The sequence below is a fragment of the Schistocerca americana genome, chromosome X (genome assembly GCF_021461395.2).
Source record: "Schistocerca americana isolate TAMUIC-IGC-003095 chromosome X, iqSchAmer2.1, whole genome shotgun sequence".
Lineage (NCBI taxonomy): Eukaryota > Metazoa > Arthropoda > Insecta > Orthoptera > Acrididae > Schistocerca > Schistocerca americana.
This window is the reverse complement of record NC_060130.1, coordinates 228,471,293-228,492,276: the sequence shown is the minus strand read 5'-3', so window position 1 is coordinate 228,492,276 and position 20,984 is coordinate 228,471,293. Positions and strand designations below refer to the sequence as shown.

At 41.3% G+C, this 20,984-nt stretch overlaps 1 protein-coding gene across 5 annotated transcripts in view; it reads right to left on the bottom strand.

Annotated features, from left to right (window-relative positions):
* Window positions 1-20,984, bottom strand: part of LOC124555155 (PDZ domain-containing protein GIPC3-like) — a 285,830-nt gene that overhangs the window by 51,458 nt on the left and 213,388 nt on the right. For all 5 annotated transcript variants that reach the window (XM_047128976.1, XM_047128973.1, XM_047128975.1 and 2 more), the window contains exons 2-3: window positions 10,854-10,950; window positions 8,712-8,845 (exon numbers count right to left, since the gene is read on the bottom strand). In XM_047128976.1, coding sequence (XP_046984932.1) covers window positions 8,712-8,845; window positions 10,854-10,914 — 195 coding nt within the window. In that variant the 5' untranslated portion in view covers window positions 10,915-10,950. The remainder of the gene's footprint in view (window positions 1-8,711; window positions 8,846-10,853; window positions 10,951-20,984) is intronic.

Here is a 20,984-nt window from a genome sequence, read left to right as displayed (position 1 = left end):
AGTTGACAGGAAATGCCACACACTCAGGTCTCTTGTGTCATCTTGTATCACGTGATCAGCAATAGTTTACCACCATTCCCAAGGGTAGACATTTCTCAGTGTTTCTTCATGGGCTTTGCCAGTTTAATAGTGGCAATCCTTTCATGAAATGAAAATAGTTCAGTTGATAACCAATGGATGTGGTGTCACATGTTGCTCTGCCTGTGGTATTATGAAAAGGATAGACGCTACTCACCATATAGCAGAGATGCTGAGTCACAGATAGGCACAACACAAAGACTGTCACAAAATAAACTTTTGGCCAACAAGGCCTTTGTCAAAAACATACAAGAGATACACACACACTTTGTTGGCCAAAACCTGGTTTTGTCTTTTTGTTGTGCCTATCTGTGACTCAGCATCTCCACTGCATGTTGAGTAGCAACTATCCTTTTCATAATATTATTACATTCCTTCCTGGATTTTCCATTGTTTGATTTTGTTTGTGGTATTGTAGGAGTTAACAGTAGTGGGACTGGAGTAAGTGGATGGATGATGCAGGTTTTAAAGTGAAAGAAATTGATGGAGTAGGAATCTTGCAATACAGATTAATGTCAGTAACTAAGATATGGTGTCTAGAATCAGATTTTCACTCTGCAGTGAAGTGTGCGCTGATATGAAACTTCCTGGCAGATTAAAACTGTGTGCCGGACTGAGACTTGAACTCGGGACCTTTGCCTTTCGCGGGCAAGTTCTCTACCAACTAAGCTACCCAAGCATGGCTCATGCCCCGTCCTCACAGCTTTACTTCCGCCAGTACCTCACCTCCTATCTTCAAAACTTCACAGAAGCTCTCCTGCGAAACTTGCAGAACTAGCACTCCTAGAAGAAAGGAATTATGGAGACATGGCTTTGCCACAGCCTGGGGGATGTTTCCAGAATGAGATTTTCACTCTGCAGCGGAGTGTGCACTGATATGAAACTTCCTGGCAGATTAAAACTGTGTGCTGGACTGAGACTCGAAGTCAGGACCTTTACCTTTTGTGGGCAAGTGCTCTACCAACTGAGCTACCCAAGCATGACTCACGTCCCATCCTCACAGCTTTACTTCCGCCAGTACCTTGCCTCCTACTTTCCAAACTTCACAGAAGCTCTCCTGCAAAACTTGCAGAATTAGCATTCCTGAAAGAAAGGATATTGTGGAGACATGACTTTGCCACCGCCTTGGGGATGTTTGCAGAATGAAATTCTCACTATTTTAATCTTCCAGGAAGTTTCATATTAGTGCACACTCCGCTGCAGAGTGAAAATCTCATTCTGGAAACATCCCCCAGGCTGTGGCAAAGCTATGTCTCCGTAATATCCTTTCTTCCAGGAGTACTAGTTCTGCAAGTTTTGCAGGAGAGCTTCTGTGAAGTTTGGAAGGTAGGAGGTGAGGTACTGGTGGAAGTAAAGCTGTGAGGACAGGATGTGAGTCATGCTTGGGTAGCTCAGTTGGTAGAGCACTTGCGTGCAAAAGGCAAAGGTCCTGAGACCGAGTCTCAGTCTGGAACACAGTTCTAATCTGCCAGAGTGTTTCATGATATGGTGTGATGGGGATGTTACAAAAGGGGTGTGTCAAAAAATAAGAAAAGACGTTCTGAAAATGAGAAAAAGTTAAAAGCACGAAGTAGGGGACAATGATTACATTAACAATGCACAACCTCCAGAAGACTTTGGTGAAGGATAATGTACAATTTTCCCCTCCAAACTGACTAGGGACAACTGTTTAAGAAACTAGTGTACTAATAACAGCTACATAATACTTTTCCTTTCATGTGGCATTCGTGTTTAACAACTGCGTCACTCCTCAGAATATGGAATCAGGATCAACTACATAACTATCAGGCAGTACATGGATACTTTGCAACTATTTCATTTACTCTACAATATATTTATTGTAGATCTAATTTTTGTTGATAAGGTCTTGAAATTATATACACTTGAATTTGCTTATTTTGAATGAAGCTATCTTTGTTTCATGTGTTACATGTGTGTAAAGTCATCCAAATTCTACAAGGTGTTTGGAAATTTCACTTACAAACTTCTAGGACTTGTAGAGGGTAGTAAGTACATGATATTTTGAATAGGAAGCCATGCGCAGAAATATACCGTTTCACTGCTACAGCCGTTTGAAAACATGTTTTTTAGATAGGTATGCAACAGGGTAGTCACGGTGGGGGCTGGTTACATTGGACTGGCTGATGTCATTTGATGTCTACCCTACCTCTCTGACCTGATTTGAGCCTCATTCAGGTGTCAGTGTTAGAGTAACATGGTTGATTACACAGTTGCATATAAACTGACATGATCCTTCTGAAAGGCAAAGCTCATGGCAATGGAAGAGCTGCTCATCGCCTTTAACAAGACTGTTCTCCACAGTGTCTGACTCTGTCGCATACCCTTTTCACCACAGTTACACAATGGCTACAATCACACAATGGCTTCACCATCAGAATGTGTGACTGTGGTGTTCCAAAGACACACTTGAATTGGAAGAGGCTGTACAGCATCATGTTGAAGAGAATTCGTCAATGAGTACATGAGCAATTTCTTTGGCTATTAAGGAGTGGAATTGTAAAACAAGAGATTTACTGGGTCACACCTAATCAAAAAAATGGTTCAAATGGCTCTAAGCACTATGCGACTTAATTTCTGAGGTCATCCGTCGCTGAGAACTTAGAACTAATTAAAACTAACTAACCTAAGGACATCACACACATCCATGCCCGAGGCAGGATTCGAACCTGTGACCAGAGCGGTTGATCGGCTCCAGACTGTAGTGCCTAGAACCGCACAGCCACTCCGGCCGGCCACACCTAATCAATTACTTGTAAAAGTGGTAGTGTTACTAACATGATTTTAAATGGTTCTAGCACAGAAACGGTATGTTTCCAGACATGAGTTCCAATTGAAAATATTATCTAGCCACACCCATCTACAAGTCCTAGAAGTTTGTAACAGGAATTTGCAAACACCCCATATGAAAATGTACAGTAACTGAGTTTTTGCCAATATGCTTGTTTCTGTGACATGAGATGGTGGATATTACTGTATTTAGCTGGTGACAGAAACCAGCCACAAATGTCATACATGGCATGAATCATTTTTGTCGCTGAATTCAATAAAATATTTTTTGTTTCAATTAAATGAAATACATATAAAATGATACTATGTTCTAATCTCATCAATGACATCAGACTAAGTAATGGATTGTTAGTGAAAATACAGAAGTTGCACCCTTTGCAATTAATGTTTTACCTTCTCATGTAGGAGCTAATTAAGTGTATGCTATGCAGACAGCATGTCATTGCTCAGTATACACCATGAGATTACAAAATTGCATTGGGCAAATCAGAAAAAATTTCAAATAGCAATAAACTGGTTGTCTTACAATGAACTCCTCAGTAATTTTGATAAAGCACAGAAACTAATTCTAGGATTGACTAAAGATGTCAGAAGCATATCAGTGGAACTAGTAGGCTTCCACATTGATAGCAAATTAAACTGGGAGAAACATATTAGTCATTCTCCCGGGGAAAAGCTGAAGTGTACTATCCCATGTAGAAACTGACAGATCTGCCACTAATTAGCATATGGGGATCGCATACTTTGGTCTTTTTCAGTCACACACATCTTGCTCCATACTGATATGGTGCAATACTGTTATATCAGTAAAATTCTGATTTTTTTAAAAAGTAAACACAATAAAAAATAAAGTAATCCTAAGAAACAGGGATCTCTATACAGCACCATTGTTCCCCAAAAGCAACTTATGTGAGTTTGATATGAGAGACAATACACACCATCACAACATTAGAGGAAAAATGGGCGTCCGTATATCAAGACACGGACTGACAAAGAAAGAAATCTCACACAAAATAATATTTTTACAGTGTTTTAATAAATTCCTTAATCTGTGCAGTACTTTTAATGTTTTAAAAGTTAAGATTGGTTACTGAAACACCCTTTCTACAATGTAACAGTTATTCCTGACACTCCCCTGGACATTGCAAAAGGTGAGACATAGTTATTAATAGAGTGAGTGATCACCATGGATGGCAAAGCATACTCTACAGTGTGCTCCCACTCTGGCCACAAGGTTGTGAAGGACTTCACTTAGTAGGGTGTTCCATTCTTCCAGCAGTATGGTAGACAACCACTGAATGGTTGTTCATGCATGTGGATATGCTGCAGCACATCTCCCAAATGCATATCACACATGCTCAATGGGATTTAAGTTGGTAAGTTGGGTTAACAGGCAGGCCAGTCAGTCTGTTGAATATCCTCTCATTCCAAGAACTCCTCCGCCTGCACACTTAGATGTGGTTGTGCATTGACATCCATAAAAATGAAGTCAGGGCCAAATGCACCACTGAGGAGGTCAGTTCATCCATGCAACATTATGCTTCCCCACACTATGACACTGGACCATCAGAACAATACTATTCAACAATGTTTCTGAGTGCATTATATGTTCCAACCTGTCACCATAATGCATCCAAGAGCATTGTCAAACATTACTGTTTTGGTGCACCCAGTGTGATGAGGCATAATGTTGCCTCGGTGTACTGACATGCACCAATGACCATCCAGCAGTTGTCATTTGTGCTGGTGAAGGAAAGGAATGCCCTACCACAATAACAACTTACTAACCTCATGGCTAGCATGGGAGTATATTGCGTAGCACGCATTGCTTTCTATGGTGATCACACATCCTATTTGTTGTGACTTGGCAAGACAGCCAAGTCACTAGGAGAGGAAGTCGAAAGGCATGCGTTTAAGCTCACGCAGGCTGGCGTGAGGTCTGGAACAGGTAAGGGAATTTATAGTAGCAAAGAACGTAAGTAACTACTGGAATACTTAACTTTAATTCATAATTGGTGAACATCGGTCTGACGGTACATGTATCACAAGATAAATGTCAAATGATAATGGCGCCTTGGTAGGTCGTAGCAAATGACGTAGCTGAAGGCTATGCTAACTATCGTCTCGGCAAATGAGAGCGTAATTTGTCAGTGAACCATCGCTAGCAAAGTCGGCTGTACAACTGGGGAGAGTGCTAGGAAGTCTCTCTAGACCTGCCGTGTGGCGGCGCTCGGTCTGCAATCACTGACAGTGGCGACTCACGGGTCCGACGTATACTAATGGACCGCAGCCGATTTAAAGGCTACCACCTAGCAAGTGTGGTGTCTGGCGGTGGCACCACACTATTAATAATCATGTCCTGCCTTTTGTACTGTCCAGAGGACCACTATAAATTGTAGTGATTTTAGTGTAACTTTTATGCTGTCCAGAGGACCACCATAAATTGTGGTGACTTCAGTGAAACTATTGTCTTTGAATAAAGGTGTCAGTTCTGTTTGTCTCTTTGTGTATTTTTTCAGTTACCTTCTGTACTGTACTGTAGCAGTTATTTCTATGTATGTTCAAAGTTTCAGTGGGCTATTTCACCTGGTTTCACTTGGCAGTGACTCATCATGTGAAAGTGATTTTCATCCATAAGTTTTGCACATCAGTATAGTAGAGCATTAGATAATGCAGAATCCCATGTCTGTAATGCATATAACATATCTGACAGAAACTTATGCTATATGTGGTGTCACCGCCAGACACTACACTTGCTAGGTGGTAGCCTTTAAATCGGCCGCGGTCCGCTAGTATACATCGGACCCGTGTGTCGCCACTGTCAGTGATTGCAAACCGAGCGCCACCACACGGCAGGTCTAGAGAGACATCGTGACACTCGCCCCAGTTGTACAGCCGACTTTGCTAGCGATGCTACACTGACAATTACGCTCTCATTTGCCGAGGCGATAGTTAGCATAGCCTTCAGCTACGTCATTTGCTACGACCTAGCAAGGCACCATTACCAGTTAATATTGAAATTATAAAACATGTAACGTCAAGAGCGATGTTCTCCAATTATGGATTAAAGTTAAGTATTACATCAACTACGTACTTTATTTGCTACTATTAATTCCCTTAACTGTTCCAGACCTCGCGCCAGCCTGTGTGAGCTTAAGCGCGTGCCTTTCGGCTTCACCTCATAGTGACTTGGCTGTCTTGCCAAGTCACAACACTATATATTTGCTTCTGTTTACTTTTGACTAATTATCTGCCCGCAATTCAGCACCAGTAATATATAATTTTTCTCAGCTCTTATATTCCGCCATTAATACTTACTCTAGTGAGTGTAGAATATTGTTTTTATGACTTTCTAGTTTTCCTACTCACTCAAAAATTATGGAAAAGCCTCTTATTAGACTTTTGATAAAAGTTTGTCATGATTATGAAGATTTTATCACTGATTTTCTATGTATAACATCCTAGGATTAGGATAATTTCAAACAAGGAAGAATAAACATAAAACTCAAAGTACCATTTTATACCAAGGAATGAACCTACAATAAACTGCCTAAGGAGATTACTGAAACAAACTTGTTAAACTTTTTAAAAAGAAAATGAAAAAATACTTGCAACCAATACACTCTACAAAATAAAGGATTACTTATACGGCACAGAGTAGAGTTTTTTTTTTTTTAAAGTGCAACAATTAAATAGTAATAACACAATTCCATTATTTCACAACACAGTTTTCAAGTATAATGTTTCTTTTATTGCTGGAAAACCACACACTGAAGCTCTGCAGTGGGTAATACTAAACTTTCTGAACTCAAAATCTCAAATATTCTGGATGGATGGTCATTTGTTTTACAGGCAAGCAAATGGGAAGTTGTGGTACATACAATAGAATACAAAAATCATTGTCCTGGTCTTGATGTCAGCTGAGAGTGTGTGCAGTGATATGTGTAGAGAAATAAATGAACTGCATAGCACCAGATTTTTACAATATTGTACAGTAAGGATAATTCAAATGAGTTTTTATTGTTTTTAACAAATTGGCATTGTATTTCAGAGAATGAAGGCTCAAATCAGATTTTCTGTGGTTTCGCTAAATTACTTCTGGCAAATGACTCTCACTATAAGGACACAGTGCACTACCTATTCAATTTTCAGCAAACTAAACATATAAGTCTGCAAAAGCCTGTATATATGAATAACCTGTAATGTAACAATGTGTCCAATAACCACATAAAAGTGATCCATGGATGAGTAAAACTATTACTACTATTACTGAACTGATCACCATAGATCTTTGTAACAATTTTCCACACCACGGGAATGGCTAAACCTATGACATTCTGATCAGCTGCTATAAACTTATAGCAATATAAATCATCCTAAATTTGAATGTAGAAAGTATTTAGGAATGCAGCACTCACGAATATTTAATTAGTTACCATGTGTATTTTATACCTCACAGTGAATCTCTTAACTGTTAGACATGGAAAACATATTCATAGTTTGATAGACAGTATTGGATATCACTTTGAAGCTTAATACACTATACTGAATATTATATGATGCTTGACTCATTATTAATATGTCTCTTCATAGTATACTGTGGAAGCACTCCATGAGTTTACAGCTAATCTAAACGACAGTAAAATAAGATTCTCTGCACTAGGTCACATACATACTTCATCCACATATCACTGAAACAAGGTGCAAAATTTATATAATAAGCTTATAGACTCCTTCATATTAAACCGATGTTCTCTTTTTTCATAGTAACTCTACTCTCTTGTGAAATTATTATATTTGTGAACTTTGGTTAATGCTCTGTTCTAGGCCACAAAATCTTTCTAGAACAGAGTAAATCTTGTTGTTACTGTCCTAAAAGACAGTGCCACATGTTACATCTAGAAATGAAGCTGAATGCAAGTACTACACAATGTTAAGTTCAAATAAAGTGAATACTGCTGATTAGAATAAATTAGAATGATTAGACAAAAATATCTGTCTGAGAAACCAGTACACTGCTCACCAGATCTGAAAAAACTGAAAGGAGAAAATATCTGATTCCTATTAGATTCTTGTTACAAACTGAAATTTCAAAAAACAGAGGCTGGATATTGTAATTAATAACCAGCTGACAACAGAGGACTGTAGGTGGAGCATTAGCTCAGTCAGATAGTGGTGGGGAAATGAGTCATGTGAGTCATGTGAAGATACTATTCTAGCTGAAACAGTTTAGCAGATTCAGGAAACTTAAATGAATAGGGCTGGAAGGGGATTAAAACAGTACTTCTGGATATGAGGCCAGCAACTCAGTCCCAGCACCACCTTTTTCATTGCTTAAAATATTTAAAGTTCATAAACCAGAGATATTTTGATAAAGGAAAGCAGAATTTAAGCCAGCAGGTCTACTGTTATAGATCCAAGCACACAGAATGAAATTGGAATATTATTGCAAACTAAAGTTAACATTAGAAGATATAGAAGATTATTATTAAGACCTACTGGTAAAGTCCAGAGTAAACATGTAGTCATAATGTAAATGAATTCAATAGTTAATTGTCACACTTAATCCAGTATGAATGGGTTTAATAGGTGAATATCTGAACTCACCCTGCAGCACTCATAGGATTGATTCATAGTGACATCAATAACTTTCAATGGCCTGAGAAAGGGAGCAACAATAAATCTTTCGCTTTTTCTTAAGTAGACTGGTAATTTAGGGTCTCTCTCACAGCATCACTTAGCCTTGTGGACTTAATTTGGAGTGGTATTATTATACTTGAAGCTGCAAATATGAATAATTTCTATATATAAACTCCATAACTCACCTGTATCACATTTATGCCATCAATAATACTGCCTTCCTTGATTCTCTTTATAAATGCATAACCAGCTCCATTATCAGTAATTGTTAGGCCCAGTGCATCTTCTGTCTTTGTGATTTCTATTTCTTTAGGTCTTCCTGCAATATTATATAAATTAATAGTGTATATATGGGTGCACATGTCACTTACGATAATGTATGTAACAGATTTTATAATAAAATGGTAAAAAATTTCCTTAAAAAATAGTCATACATATGCCTTAAAAACTATCGATTTATTTACATCCTGCCTAAGATTTGGTAAAGTCATGTTATTGATATGTATGGCAGAAAGAGAGAGAAAGAGAGAGAGAGAGAGAGAGAGAGAGAGAGAGAGAGAGAATGTTAGATGAGAGAATTCATTTTTTTCTCACTGAAGAGTCAGGTGTTTGTGGTATTTTTATGTACAACATTGTTATAATTACAATTTTCACAGTCCTTTTGATATTCTGGCTTGGCACTGATTAATTTTTAATTCTAAATTAAAACTGATACTAGCTACTACAACTGAGTTCTTCATCATTACTTCCTGAATTGGTTATAGTGATATCATCAATGTATGTCATCCTGGCTGTAATTTTTATTTAGATTTCAAAAGCAATACAAACAAACATTGAGCTGTACATATTTTTGCACAGTATATATACTTTTCATTTTGCTATGTGTTTACCTTAAGATAATGAAAATAAATGACACTGTCTTTTGTACAAAATAATTTCTATCACAAAGAGCACAAAACATTATTTAAAATTAAATTGCTTTTTTAAAGGTGAAATAACCTGTGAATGACCCACTCAGTGCCTGCTACAAATCAGGCTCAATAAAGATTTTGTGACACTCGAGTTCCTAAATATGAAAGTGCCTTATCAGGAAGTAATATAAGAATAATTAACATGATAAAATTACGTAGCTCCTGACCTGTGGAACATGGTGAGAAAAGATGAAAAAGTTGGGGGAAGCAGGAAAGATCAATCAAAACCACAGTTACAAGAAACCCATGAGTGTAAGGAAGATGTTATAGCTTATGATTTTTTCTTAATCAGGGTTCTCGGTGGCTTGCCCCACTTCCCCATCTCCCTCAACATTTCCCACTGCTTCTTTGTTACTCTGATAGCTAAGAGCTCGGCTTTCTTTATATATGTTTCTATTGGCTTTACTGCAAGTTTCACATCTTGAAAATAGGTATGGGCTAGCCCATCTGCACCTCCATTAATTTTACAGATTTTTTAGTGGAATTTTCGTTTTCATAAAATTTATTTTCTTGTTGTGTCCATGTCTTTCTTTTAACCTGACTTATTTTAGTAATTCTGATGATAAAGAATTGGAATATCACTCAGCAAGATTTTGTAGAATAAAAAGTCAAACATTTTTAACTGAACAAGTACCATCTCAGAAGATATGACAGAGAAACAAGCTTCAAATTAGGTACTGTTTCAAATGCCTATCACCCTCATTGGTAATTTATTTAATTTTATTCTCACTGCATATGCATTTTACTAACAAATGTCCAACATTTTGGTGATTTGAAACTTCCTGGCAGATTAAAACTGTGTGCCTGACCGAGGCTCGAACTCGGGACCTTTGCCTTTCGCGGGCAAGTGCTCTACCATCTGAGCTACCGCAGCACGACTCACGCCCGGTACTCACAGCTTTACTTCTGCCAGTATCTCGTCTCCTACCTTCCAAACTTTACAGAAGCTCTCCTGTGAACCTTGCAGAACTAGCACTCCTGAAAGAAAGGATATAGCGGAGACATGGCTTAGCCACAGCCTGGGGGATGTTTCCAGAATGAGATTTTCACTCTGCAGCAGAGTGTGCGCTGATATGAAACTTCCTGGCAGATTAAAACTGCCCGCGAAAGGCAAAGGTCCCGAGTTCGAGCCTCGGTCGGGCACACAGTTTTAATCTGCCAGGAAGTTTCATATCAGCGCACACTCCGCTGCAGAGTGAAAATCTCATTTTGGTGATTTATTTCTCACTCCCAGGAAAACAGCGGAATTATATAAATACACTTAAAAACAGGAAATACATTATCTTTAACTCCAATAGTAATATAAGTATATACAGTAGTAGATATAACATCTCTTGATCTTCAGTTGTACTATACCTTTTCTATGTACAAATATGAAATCGTCCAAACCAATCTGGCCCCCAAGTAACTTCGACATGTCTACTTTGTGGGTATTCAGTGTGCAAAACAGGATCTGAAACAACAAAGAATGTTGTGTTAACAATACAATAAATACTTTTTAGGACTGATTAGTGTAGTAAACAAGAAGATTCTACAATCAACCTTCATGACAAGTTTGCTAAATTACAATGGGACTTGACCTTTAAGTAGTCAGCTGAGATTACAATGATGGGAATAACTTTTGTTATTACTATTTTATGTGTAGTACAAGTGGTGGTTGAATATAAATAGTGTAACAGGTATAAATGAAGATATTTCTGTTGGTGACTGAGGACAAGATAGTCACAAACACCTGGGTTTGCAATTATTTTAATATGTTGCCAGCAGAAGCATATAGTGTGACATTAGTTCGTTCAGAAACACCACACAGTATTGGCTTAGAGGAAAATCATTTTATTCAATAGAACAATTTAAAATGTTCCCAAAGATAATACTGAGCACTAATTTTGATTAATTTTGTTGTATTTGTTTATGTAATGTTCGTTTTTGAATGAACTATATAGTGGTTGCAATGGCAAATTGTATCTCCCCATGTCTTTCTCCTAATATACCGTCTAACACATATCTTCCACTGAACAAGTGTTTATAGCTCTTAAGGTATGCAGTTTGGGGCCCATGTAAAAAGACATTTTGCTTTGAACGGTTGTTGCTGTTATACACTTGAATATTGCCATTTCTCCTGGGACACTGTGCAGGCTATATACAGGGTATCTCTCCTAAGAGTCGACCAGAGCATTTTTTGTGGTGCTTCGACAGTTATTTGTAATTTCTTTTTTTCAGCGTGCAAACATATCCTGCTTATCATTTTTCATATGTCAACGTCAATGGAAAGCGTCGGTTTGTTTCCCGTTAGAAATAAAATGATTTTTGAAGTGGAATTTTAAGGGTCCATTCCACAGAGGGGTCCCAAATTAGTCTAGTGTGTATTGACAGGGACAGGAAACCACGTTGAATAAACAGTACTCCAGCAGTGACGGCACCGACCTGGCCCACGTTGACTGTTTTACTGTCCTGTTAATACATATCGATAAAACGAATAATGCACTACACTAATTTGGTATGGGCACGAAAAGTTCCACTTTAAAAACAGTTTTCCGTCGACGCTGGGCGTCTTATGAATGATGTGATAAGCAGGATTTCTTTGGGCTGGCTCCTGCCACGCATTGCAAAAAAGAAGTTGCAAATTACTGCGGCAGAGAAATATACATATAGTGAGTCCCAGAGATATTGCGACAAACTTCGAGTAGTTGTTGAGGGTGTCTGCAGGAACAAATCGAGGATAGGAACCCGTATCTGAAAACGTTATCCAACGACGCTACAGAACGTAGAAGTTTGTAAAGAAATTGTCCTGCAGACTCCAGTTGTGCATCAATTTTAAGAAAACTTTGAATCCTCAAACAGTCATTGACGTTTATCCCTTGGCGCGCCCGGAAGACTTGGTGGATGAACTGGGTCCGGTAGTTACTTTTCCAAAATTGATTTGCACGATGCTTACTTGCAAATCCCACTGGATGAGGGGTCGCAAGATATCTTTGTCTTATCACTCATCTGGATCTCTTCAAATTTTTGAGACTGCCATTAGGCAGAGCTTACGCACCCACCATATTTCTGCACTTTTTGGAGCTGTCGACTGCAAAAATTTCTTTTTGCTCGAATTATCTACATACCATTGTCGTCCTCAGGACGCATTCCCAAAGAACACATTAGCGATCTTTGCACTCTGTTTCAAGTGTTATCTGCAGCAGGTCACATACGTAGCAGGGAAAAAAACATTTTCCAGTACTTGAGTGCTTAGGACATGTGATTAATAGCCAGGGTGTTCACTCTCTGCAGTCACATTTGCTTGTTATCCTTGACCTTCCACTCCAACACAATGTGCGGGAATTGCAGTCTGTGTTAAATGGTTCAAATGGCTCTGAGCACTATGGGACTCAACTGCTAAGGTCATAAGTCCCCTAGAACTTAGAGCTACTTAAACCTAACTAACCTAAGGATTCGAACCTGTGACCGTAGCGGTCGCGCGGTTCCAGACTGTAGCGCCAGAACCGCTCGGCCACCAGCGGCCGGCCAGTCTGTGTTAGAGAAGCTCACGTATTACATCTGATTTACTCCCAACGCTGCTCGTATCGCTTCTCCCTTGCATCGTCTGCACAGGAAGGATGTTCCTTTTGTTTGGTCGCACGAGTGTCAGTCTGCTTTCCAGAAGTAATCGACGCTTTGTTCATTTTGGTTCAGTCAAACCTGTGGTCTTCCTCTTACGGCACTGGAGCCGTTTTCTCGCATAAATATGGTTCTGTTGGCAGGTCGATTGCTTTTGCTTCGAAGTCGTTGAACAAAGCTCACTGTGATTATTAGCAAATTAAAAAGGAGACTCTCGCCATTGTCTTTGGTGACACTAAGTTTCGCCAATATCTTTTTGGCAGAAAACTTTACTTGGTGACTGACCATAAACCTCTACAATGTTTGTGTAGCCCTTCCCAATCAGTTCCAACTCGCTCAGCGCAGAAGCTGCAACGATGGGCTCTTCTTTTGTCAAATTACCAATATGAGATTGGCCCACTTAGAAGCATGCCAATGCAGATGCTCTTTCTCATCTCCCTGTTGGCCCTGATTTCGCATGAGATGAGTCCTCTGCTTCTTGTCACTACGTTGTTGCACAAGACACAGGCGCTTTGCTCAGCTTTCCGCTTGATTACCAGAATATTGTCCAGACCACAGCTGCGGATCCTGATTTGCAGATTCTGTTGCATTACATCCACACCGGTTCGCCGAGTTCAGCCTGACAGATTCGTAGCTCTGTGGTTCGCCGATATTATGGCCGTCGGCAAGCCCTTGTAGTTCACCAAGATGTCATTTCGCTTCGCACCGATAATGACCAGTCACGTGTTGTGGTTCCTTGGGCTATTCAGACCAATGTGCTTCGTCTGCAACACCAAGGTCACTGTGGCATCGTTCGCACCAAGCAATTGGCGCGACGTCATTGCACTTGGCACAGTCTGGATGTACAAAGTGAACAGTTGACTTTTCAGTGTCACGTCTGTGCTGTACAACACTCAGCCCAGCTTCAGCAGTTCTTTGCATGGCCGAAATCTCAAGCACCTTGGCAAAGTTTGCACTTGGATTTCGCGAAGTTTGCACTTGGATTTCGCGAGTCCTTACTGGAATACACATTGTCTCATCGTCATTGGCGCTTTCAGCAAACTTCCCTTCGTGGTTCCTTTGCACTCTACTACCACAATCCAGGCCTTGTCGCCGATATTTTGCTGGGGTGGTTTGCCTGAAGTGATTGTGACTGGCAATGGACCTCAGTTTGCTGCTATCGAGTTTGAACGGTTTTGCACTGCCTCCAGCATCACCACATCACTAGTGCACCATTCCACCCGCAATCCAACGGCGAAGCTGACGCTTTGTACGTACATTTAAGCAACAAATGGACAAATTTCATGCCTCTCACACACGGGATCAGGTTCTGTTGCTATTCTTGTCTTCCTACTGCTCCCAGGCACGCTCCAGACCATTGTCGGCAGAGTTGTTACATGGATGGCGCCACCGCAACTTACTTCAGTAAAGAGTCTTGTAGGTTGTATTTTACAAAATCCCTCTATATTCTAAATTGTTGGATACACATGAAAAGAAACCAACAGAACCATAAGCTCCCACCAGTCTGTTCATCTAGATGCCACACACCAAAAACTGTTCCTGCATCTGACACAGCAGGAGGTGGCCACTCCACCAAGACAGAGAAAGTGTCATACTAAAGATTCGGTCTTTTACAAATCGTACGGCAGATGGAGGCGCTGGGAGCGAGGCACCACTGTACTCTATCTTGGACGTTCCACTTTCTACTGCAGGGACCGAGAGGATTGCTGAGACGCCAGTTGAATCAAACTGCCACAGGCATTGTGCTTTCAGATTCCGTACCTGCATGGACGCAACAGCTCTCGCTGCACCTGGCCCCCATGGGCCCCACGCCATAGGCTCCCGTCCAGAGCCGATGCAAGTAGACGCCCTTTCACGGTCGTCGCCGTCTCGACAGCCACCGTCAACTGGGGGATATGCACCCTCTTCCCGGCAGCTGTCCCACGTGCCGCCTGGATCCCTCTGCAGTAGTCGAGATGCCTCTGTTTGCTGCTCCGCGTCCTGATATGGGTGTGTGCCTTCAGCCCAGTTTTTCAGCCGGTATTCCCAGGCAGGCTCAGGGCGTATGCCGGAGTGTGTACGGAAGCTCATCACTGGCCTCAGTTTCGGCTCCCATCTCCTCATTGCCATCTGCATCCAGGCCTCCTCACTGTCGTCGTTCGCTTATCTACTCTACACGACGATGGTGAGGTGGTTTGGATGGTGAGGGCCGTGGTATAACTATCGATACCACACTATGAGCGTCGCGAAGTTGGCATCGGAACGGCAAGTTTCCGTCAGACACTGATAGCAGTCGCGCGGATTCTGGGAGACCCTGTGGTGCGCACCCGCCTTCAGCGGCTCCGTATTGTGAGCGCTCTCTGCTGCCGCCATACAGGACGGCCGGCGGCAGCCATTCAGCCCACTCGCACTTGGAGCCTCTTCGCTACCTGAAGCTGCGCAGACACAACCTATTCGCAGCTTCGAAACTGTCCTTCATGGTAACTTCAGGGAGGCTCACCCTTGTTGATGTAGAGATTGCCAGCTCTGTTCCTTGTTGCATTGTTTGTAATGAGTATTCGTTCGTTCGCTTGGAGATATACAAGTTAAGTAAATCTTCTATTTGCTGTGTTAACTTGTACGCCAATCAGTCCTGCTCCTCTCCAGCTTTCCTACGACGACAGATTCCGCACCACTATGCAGCCCACTTCTCCTTTATGTTGTGTATGAAGTCGTACACAACAATCATCGGTCGCCCCCTTTTTTTTTTTTTTTTTTTTTTTTGAAAGTAAAAGTATAGAAATCAGACGAATATTAATTTTAGAAGAAGAATGTGAAAACCTAAATTGTAGTTTTTTTATGCAGTGATTGCGAGTACCAATACGAACAGCGAAGAGAGCAACAGCAGATAACAAAGTCTACCTTTAGTCTCGTACTAACTAAGGGAATCCTAGAATATTCGGAAAATATTGTCTCTCACGAACAATGATACGCTGTGTATTTGGATTGTTGTTCCATATAAGAGACAGCCATCAGTCAACACAAACGTGTCTATTCTCACGAATGAATTGACGGCTCTTGAAGAAATAATGCTGCTGCTACAAATTGTCATTAAATGGGAAAGTGCAAAAGCTCATACCAAGACATTTCATATTCAGGTCGTTGCCACAGAGATAATAAGAGATTTCTCGTTTAATGTATACAGTAACGCCCGGCCTCGGTGGCCGAGCAGTTCTAGGCGCTTTAGTCCGGAACCGTGCGACTGCTACGGCGCAGGTTCGAATCCTGCCTCGGGCATGGATGCGTGTGGTGTCCTTAGGTTAGTTCGGTTTAAGTAGTTCTAAGTTCTAGGGGACTGATGACCTCAGATGTTAAGTCCCATAGTGCTCAGAGCCATTTTATACAGTAACAAAGTTTAAGAATCAAGCAGGTGGTTATTCTGATTCAGACTGTGATAATGACACTCTGAAGCGTAACGTGTACCACAAAGGATGTGAGTAGTGGAAGAATGCTTTTGTGTACTTCGGCTCAGAGATGAATCTTCAATTGCTTTCCGTGGTGTGCAGGTTATTCTGCAGTGCTGAGTTAACTGTAGCGACTTACGGCGTGACTAGCAGTACATTGTTTGTATATTTTCGTCTTATTTCCCAAGAGAGAGATTAAAGCTACACATGGCACCTATCACTACACGCAAATCTCCAACCTAACTGATATAAAATGAGACTACTAATCAACTCGTACAACTGTTCAGCCTGTGTCATTGGTTGCAACACGTGACGATTTCGATTTGTGGATTCCCATTACCCTACATACACAGAATTCGCGATACTCGGACCAATCATAGATCCAGCGAAAACCTGAAATGACCAGGTCATTTCTATAGTTTATAAAGACCGAAACATCAGAAAATTGCGTCATTTCCTATATCTGTTCGTAAGTTTCCACCTCTCCTCTCCTTCGACGATCTCCATATCCTGTTTATTTCCTGAAAGAACAACTCATTTATCCTGTTGTAACATCTGATTCCGTCCCCTGCTATACCACATATGCACTGAAGAAATATTCCCGTGGCTTTCTGTTATAATTTCCACCCACATCACGTTGTTACAACGAAGCATGCTCTCATAAAATAATGTTCTACAGCTACCACATCGAGAAGCTACCCTCGTAGCGAGTCATTTCATTCAACAACCATATAAATCTAGTAATAATATTTACACTCCAAGTTACTTAAATAAAAACGTCAACAGCATCATAAATTAGTGATGAATTGGTCTAAAGTGTCAACATAAATTTTAGTCAATTATTATTATTTTTCATGAGCTGTTGGCGAATATAAAAGTACATTTGAAATGTGTATGACATACGTCACATGTTGGTTGTGACTTTGTGTTATACACATTGCGTCAGAGTGGTAGTGAAACAAAGGTAACGGTCAGATGAGTTAACGGCATGGAAAGTGACATTGGGAAATATGTTTAACTTATTGTTTCGATGAACGTGCACGGATGTAAATGTGGAGGTCCAGGCTGCAACAGTAAAGCTATATTCGCCAGCTGTGAAATGAAATATAGTTAACAGGAATTATAGCCATGACGAGTGTTTTGTCAGAACATGGAGCAGAAAAATCCTAAATTATAACATGCAAAGAGTTTCACTAATGTGTGTGCTTACTCGCCATGAGGAGATCCCTTAGAACACGTAAATAGGAATCTAAGGGTATATTTGAGAGATAGAAGCCCGTAAACGTTGTGACGTGGAGTGTGTTATTGATAACCACTTGCCTTAAAGCAATGACAATAAGCATACTAACAAAAGTTCACGAGACAGGTAATGACGTCAGGGTTACCAGAGGGTGCTGATACTACTTCATTCCACATCGCTCCTCTTCCAACGGCAGTCAATGTGCGGAGTGAGGTACGCTTCATCCCGATCCCGAGGACCACTACGCAAAGGCTTTCCTTATAGTAAATAAACAGTTCTTCTTCAGACACCTCTCCCGTCACTCTCCAACAGTATCATTCCCATTGTTGTGGCGTAACAAGCTTGCTACGCCACACTGGGAAGGGAGCCGAAAGAAAGGCACGCGTACACACACGCCGACTGGCGTCAATTCTGGAACAGGATACGTTATGACTGCTATAAAGAAAATACGTAGCTTTGGAATATACTTAACTTTATTCTTTGTTGGTTTACACGTTCTTCTTGAGACATTTATACGATAACTCTCAAACTAGGTAAGGCTAATGGCGCCTTGCTAGGTCGTAGCCATGGACTCAGCAGAAGGCTATTCTAACTGTCTCTCGGCAAATGAGAGGAAGGCTTCGTCCGTATAGTCGCTAGCAATGTCGTCCGTACAACTGGGGCGAGTGCTCGTCCGTATCTCGAGACCTGCCTTGTGGTGGTGCTCGGTCTGCGATCACACAGTGGCGACACGCGGGTCCGACATGTACTAAATGGACCGCGGCCGATTTAAGCTACCACCTAGCAAGTGTGGTGTCTGGCGGTGACACCACACCCATACCACTTTAAGCCAACATGGCTGCAAACAAAACATAGTATTTATATCACAATCATCATCATCATCATAATTATCCCAGTAATTTAAACAGCCCTGCTATCGTCTTCATGTTTTCAATATACGACAACATTCTCCAAAAGATTTCTAACATATAAGCTTTAACGTTTGAAGAGTGGTTAAAAGGTAGTCCTCAGGGAAAAAATAACAATAAATCTGGAAACAAGGACGAAATTGCGATAACGTTCATTTAGATCATATTCGAAGTACATAAAAATCTCGAAGGCGACAATGTTCCTCCAGATATCTACACTACTGGCCATTAAAACTGTAGCACCATGAAAGCGACACGCAACAGTCGTGAAACTAGCGTGAAGTGTACTACAAGGGTGGACATTCAAATAGCCGCGCGGGATTAGCCGAGCGGTCTTAGGCGCTGGAGTCATGGACTATTCGGCTGATCCCGGCGGAGGTTCGAGTCCTCCCTCGCGCATGGGTGTGTGTGTTTGTCCTTAGGATAATTTAGGTTAAGTAGTGTGTAAGCTTAGGGACTGATGACCTTAGCAGTTAAGTCCCATAAGATCTCACACACGTTCGAACTTTTTTTTTTTGTTTTTTTTTTTTTTTTTTGACACTCAAATAATGAACATGGCAGCGCAGCCGCACAAAGTAGTATGGGTAACGCCATAAGCTCTCTGTCTATTAGGAAAGATTACGCACGGCGTTTCCCATCCAGATATCGCATTAGCATGTTTGTCGTTTGTGTTATGCTTCGTGTGAGAGGCAGAAACGTCTGCCAGCCCGTGCTGGTATTCGTCAGCGGCAGGATCGGGGTCTTAGAGTTCCGCGAGATTGCTGCTCGCGTTTTCGGGATCCCACGACTATCAGGCAAATGTGGTCAATGGGTCATCGAGAGCCAACCTCAGAGCCACACAGGATTTCAACAGCCCTAAGCGACTTGTGCCCGAAAGGACAGACATCTTGTTTGCAAGGCTTTGGAGGATCGGACAGCCATGTCACGTAAGTTGAGTGAGAAAATAGGCTTGTTTGCAGGTAGATAAGTAATCAAACTAACTGCGTGACCATGTCTGGAGCATCGTGGACTATCAGAACGGTGACCACTATTGTTCGAGACAAGCAGTAACAGAGATAGGCGCCCAACTACAGTACTGGACACAAGCGTACAGGTTGTGAGTACAGCATCGCTATGGATGTGTCCGTGTCTGGACGCTCCGAGACGAAAAATCGCCGGACTGCATTCGTCAGCACATCCCGACGTTTTAACTCGATGGCTGTGCTCTAAAGCCGAGGTCTCTGACACGTTATGTTTCAACAAGATAACTCACGACCGCATGTTACCCGTCCTGTCCTGATCTACCTCGTTACACAGACTGTTCGACTGTTGCTCTGCCCACACGTTCTCCAGACCTGATACCCATTGAAAACATCTCGTCATGGGCTTCTGAGAGACTAGTAGGCCATCAATCACCACCCGCTACTGTTGATTAATTTCGGCACAGAGTAGAAGCAACACGGAATGATGAAACCGTATCTCTCAACCTAGCTCGGTTCGTCTTTGTTACTAATCGGGTAGAGTCATTGTTGCTGCAAGAGGCGGCAGCTGTGTGTACTACTTTTGCACTCTGTATACCTCCAGATCTGCTCTTCCAACAGTGTTGCACAAGCGCAATACGTAAAATTTCGTTATTTGCTATCCTTCTTGCTGTAGCAGTTTTCATGGGCAGCAATGTATATTTGCTAACACAACAGATGCGCTGGCTGCGGGTTACTCGGGCACAAAGATATTACTTGATTGTAAGACCGCAAAAAATCTCAACCAGATAAACTTCCCTGTTTTAAATGGTCTAACCGTTAAGTTAATTTTTCACAGAAATTAATGCCGGCCGGTGTGGCCGTGCGGTTCTAAACGCGTCAGTTGGGAACCCCGTGACCGCTACGGTCGCAGGTTCGAATCCTGCCTCGGGCATGGATGTGTGTGCTGTCCTTAGGTGAGTTAGGTTTAAGTAGTTCTAAGTTCTAGGGGACTGATGACCTCAGTAGTTAAGTCCCATAGTGCTCAGAGCCATTTTTTTTTAACAGAAATTAAAGTTTTATATGATGACTCTGCAGAGAGCAATGATTACACTAGTTTCTTTATGACACCCGTAATTACAGGGTGTAACGCACAGCTATATTCCTATACGCTTTTTTATCGAATTTGTTGGTCTGAACCGAAAAGCAAGAAATTGGTGCGAAACACAGGAACGAGTAGGGCGACCAAGAATGTATGTGTTGAAATACACGGTACTCTCTGCCGAAACATCCGTGTGAACAGTCGTGGGAGGACAGCAAAGAAGAAAGGCAGAGTATTCATACACCTGTTTCACAATAAGATGGGAACTGAAATACAT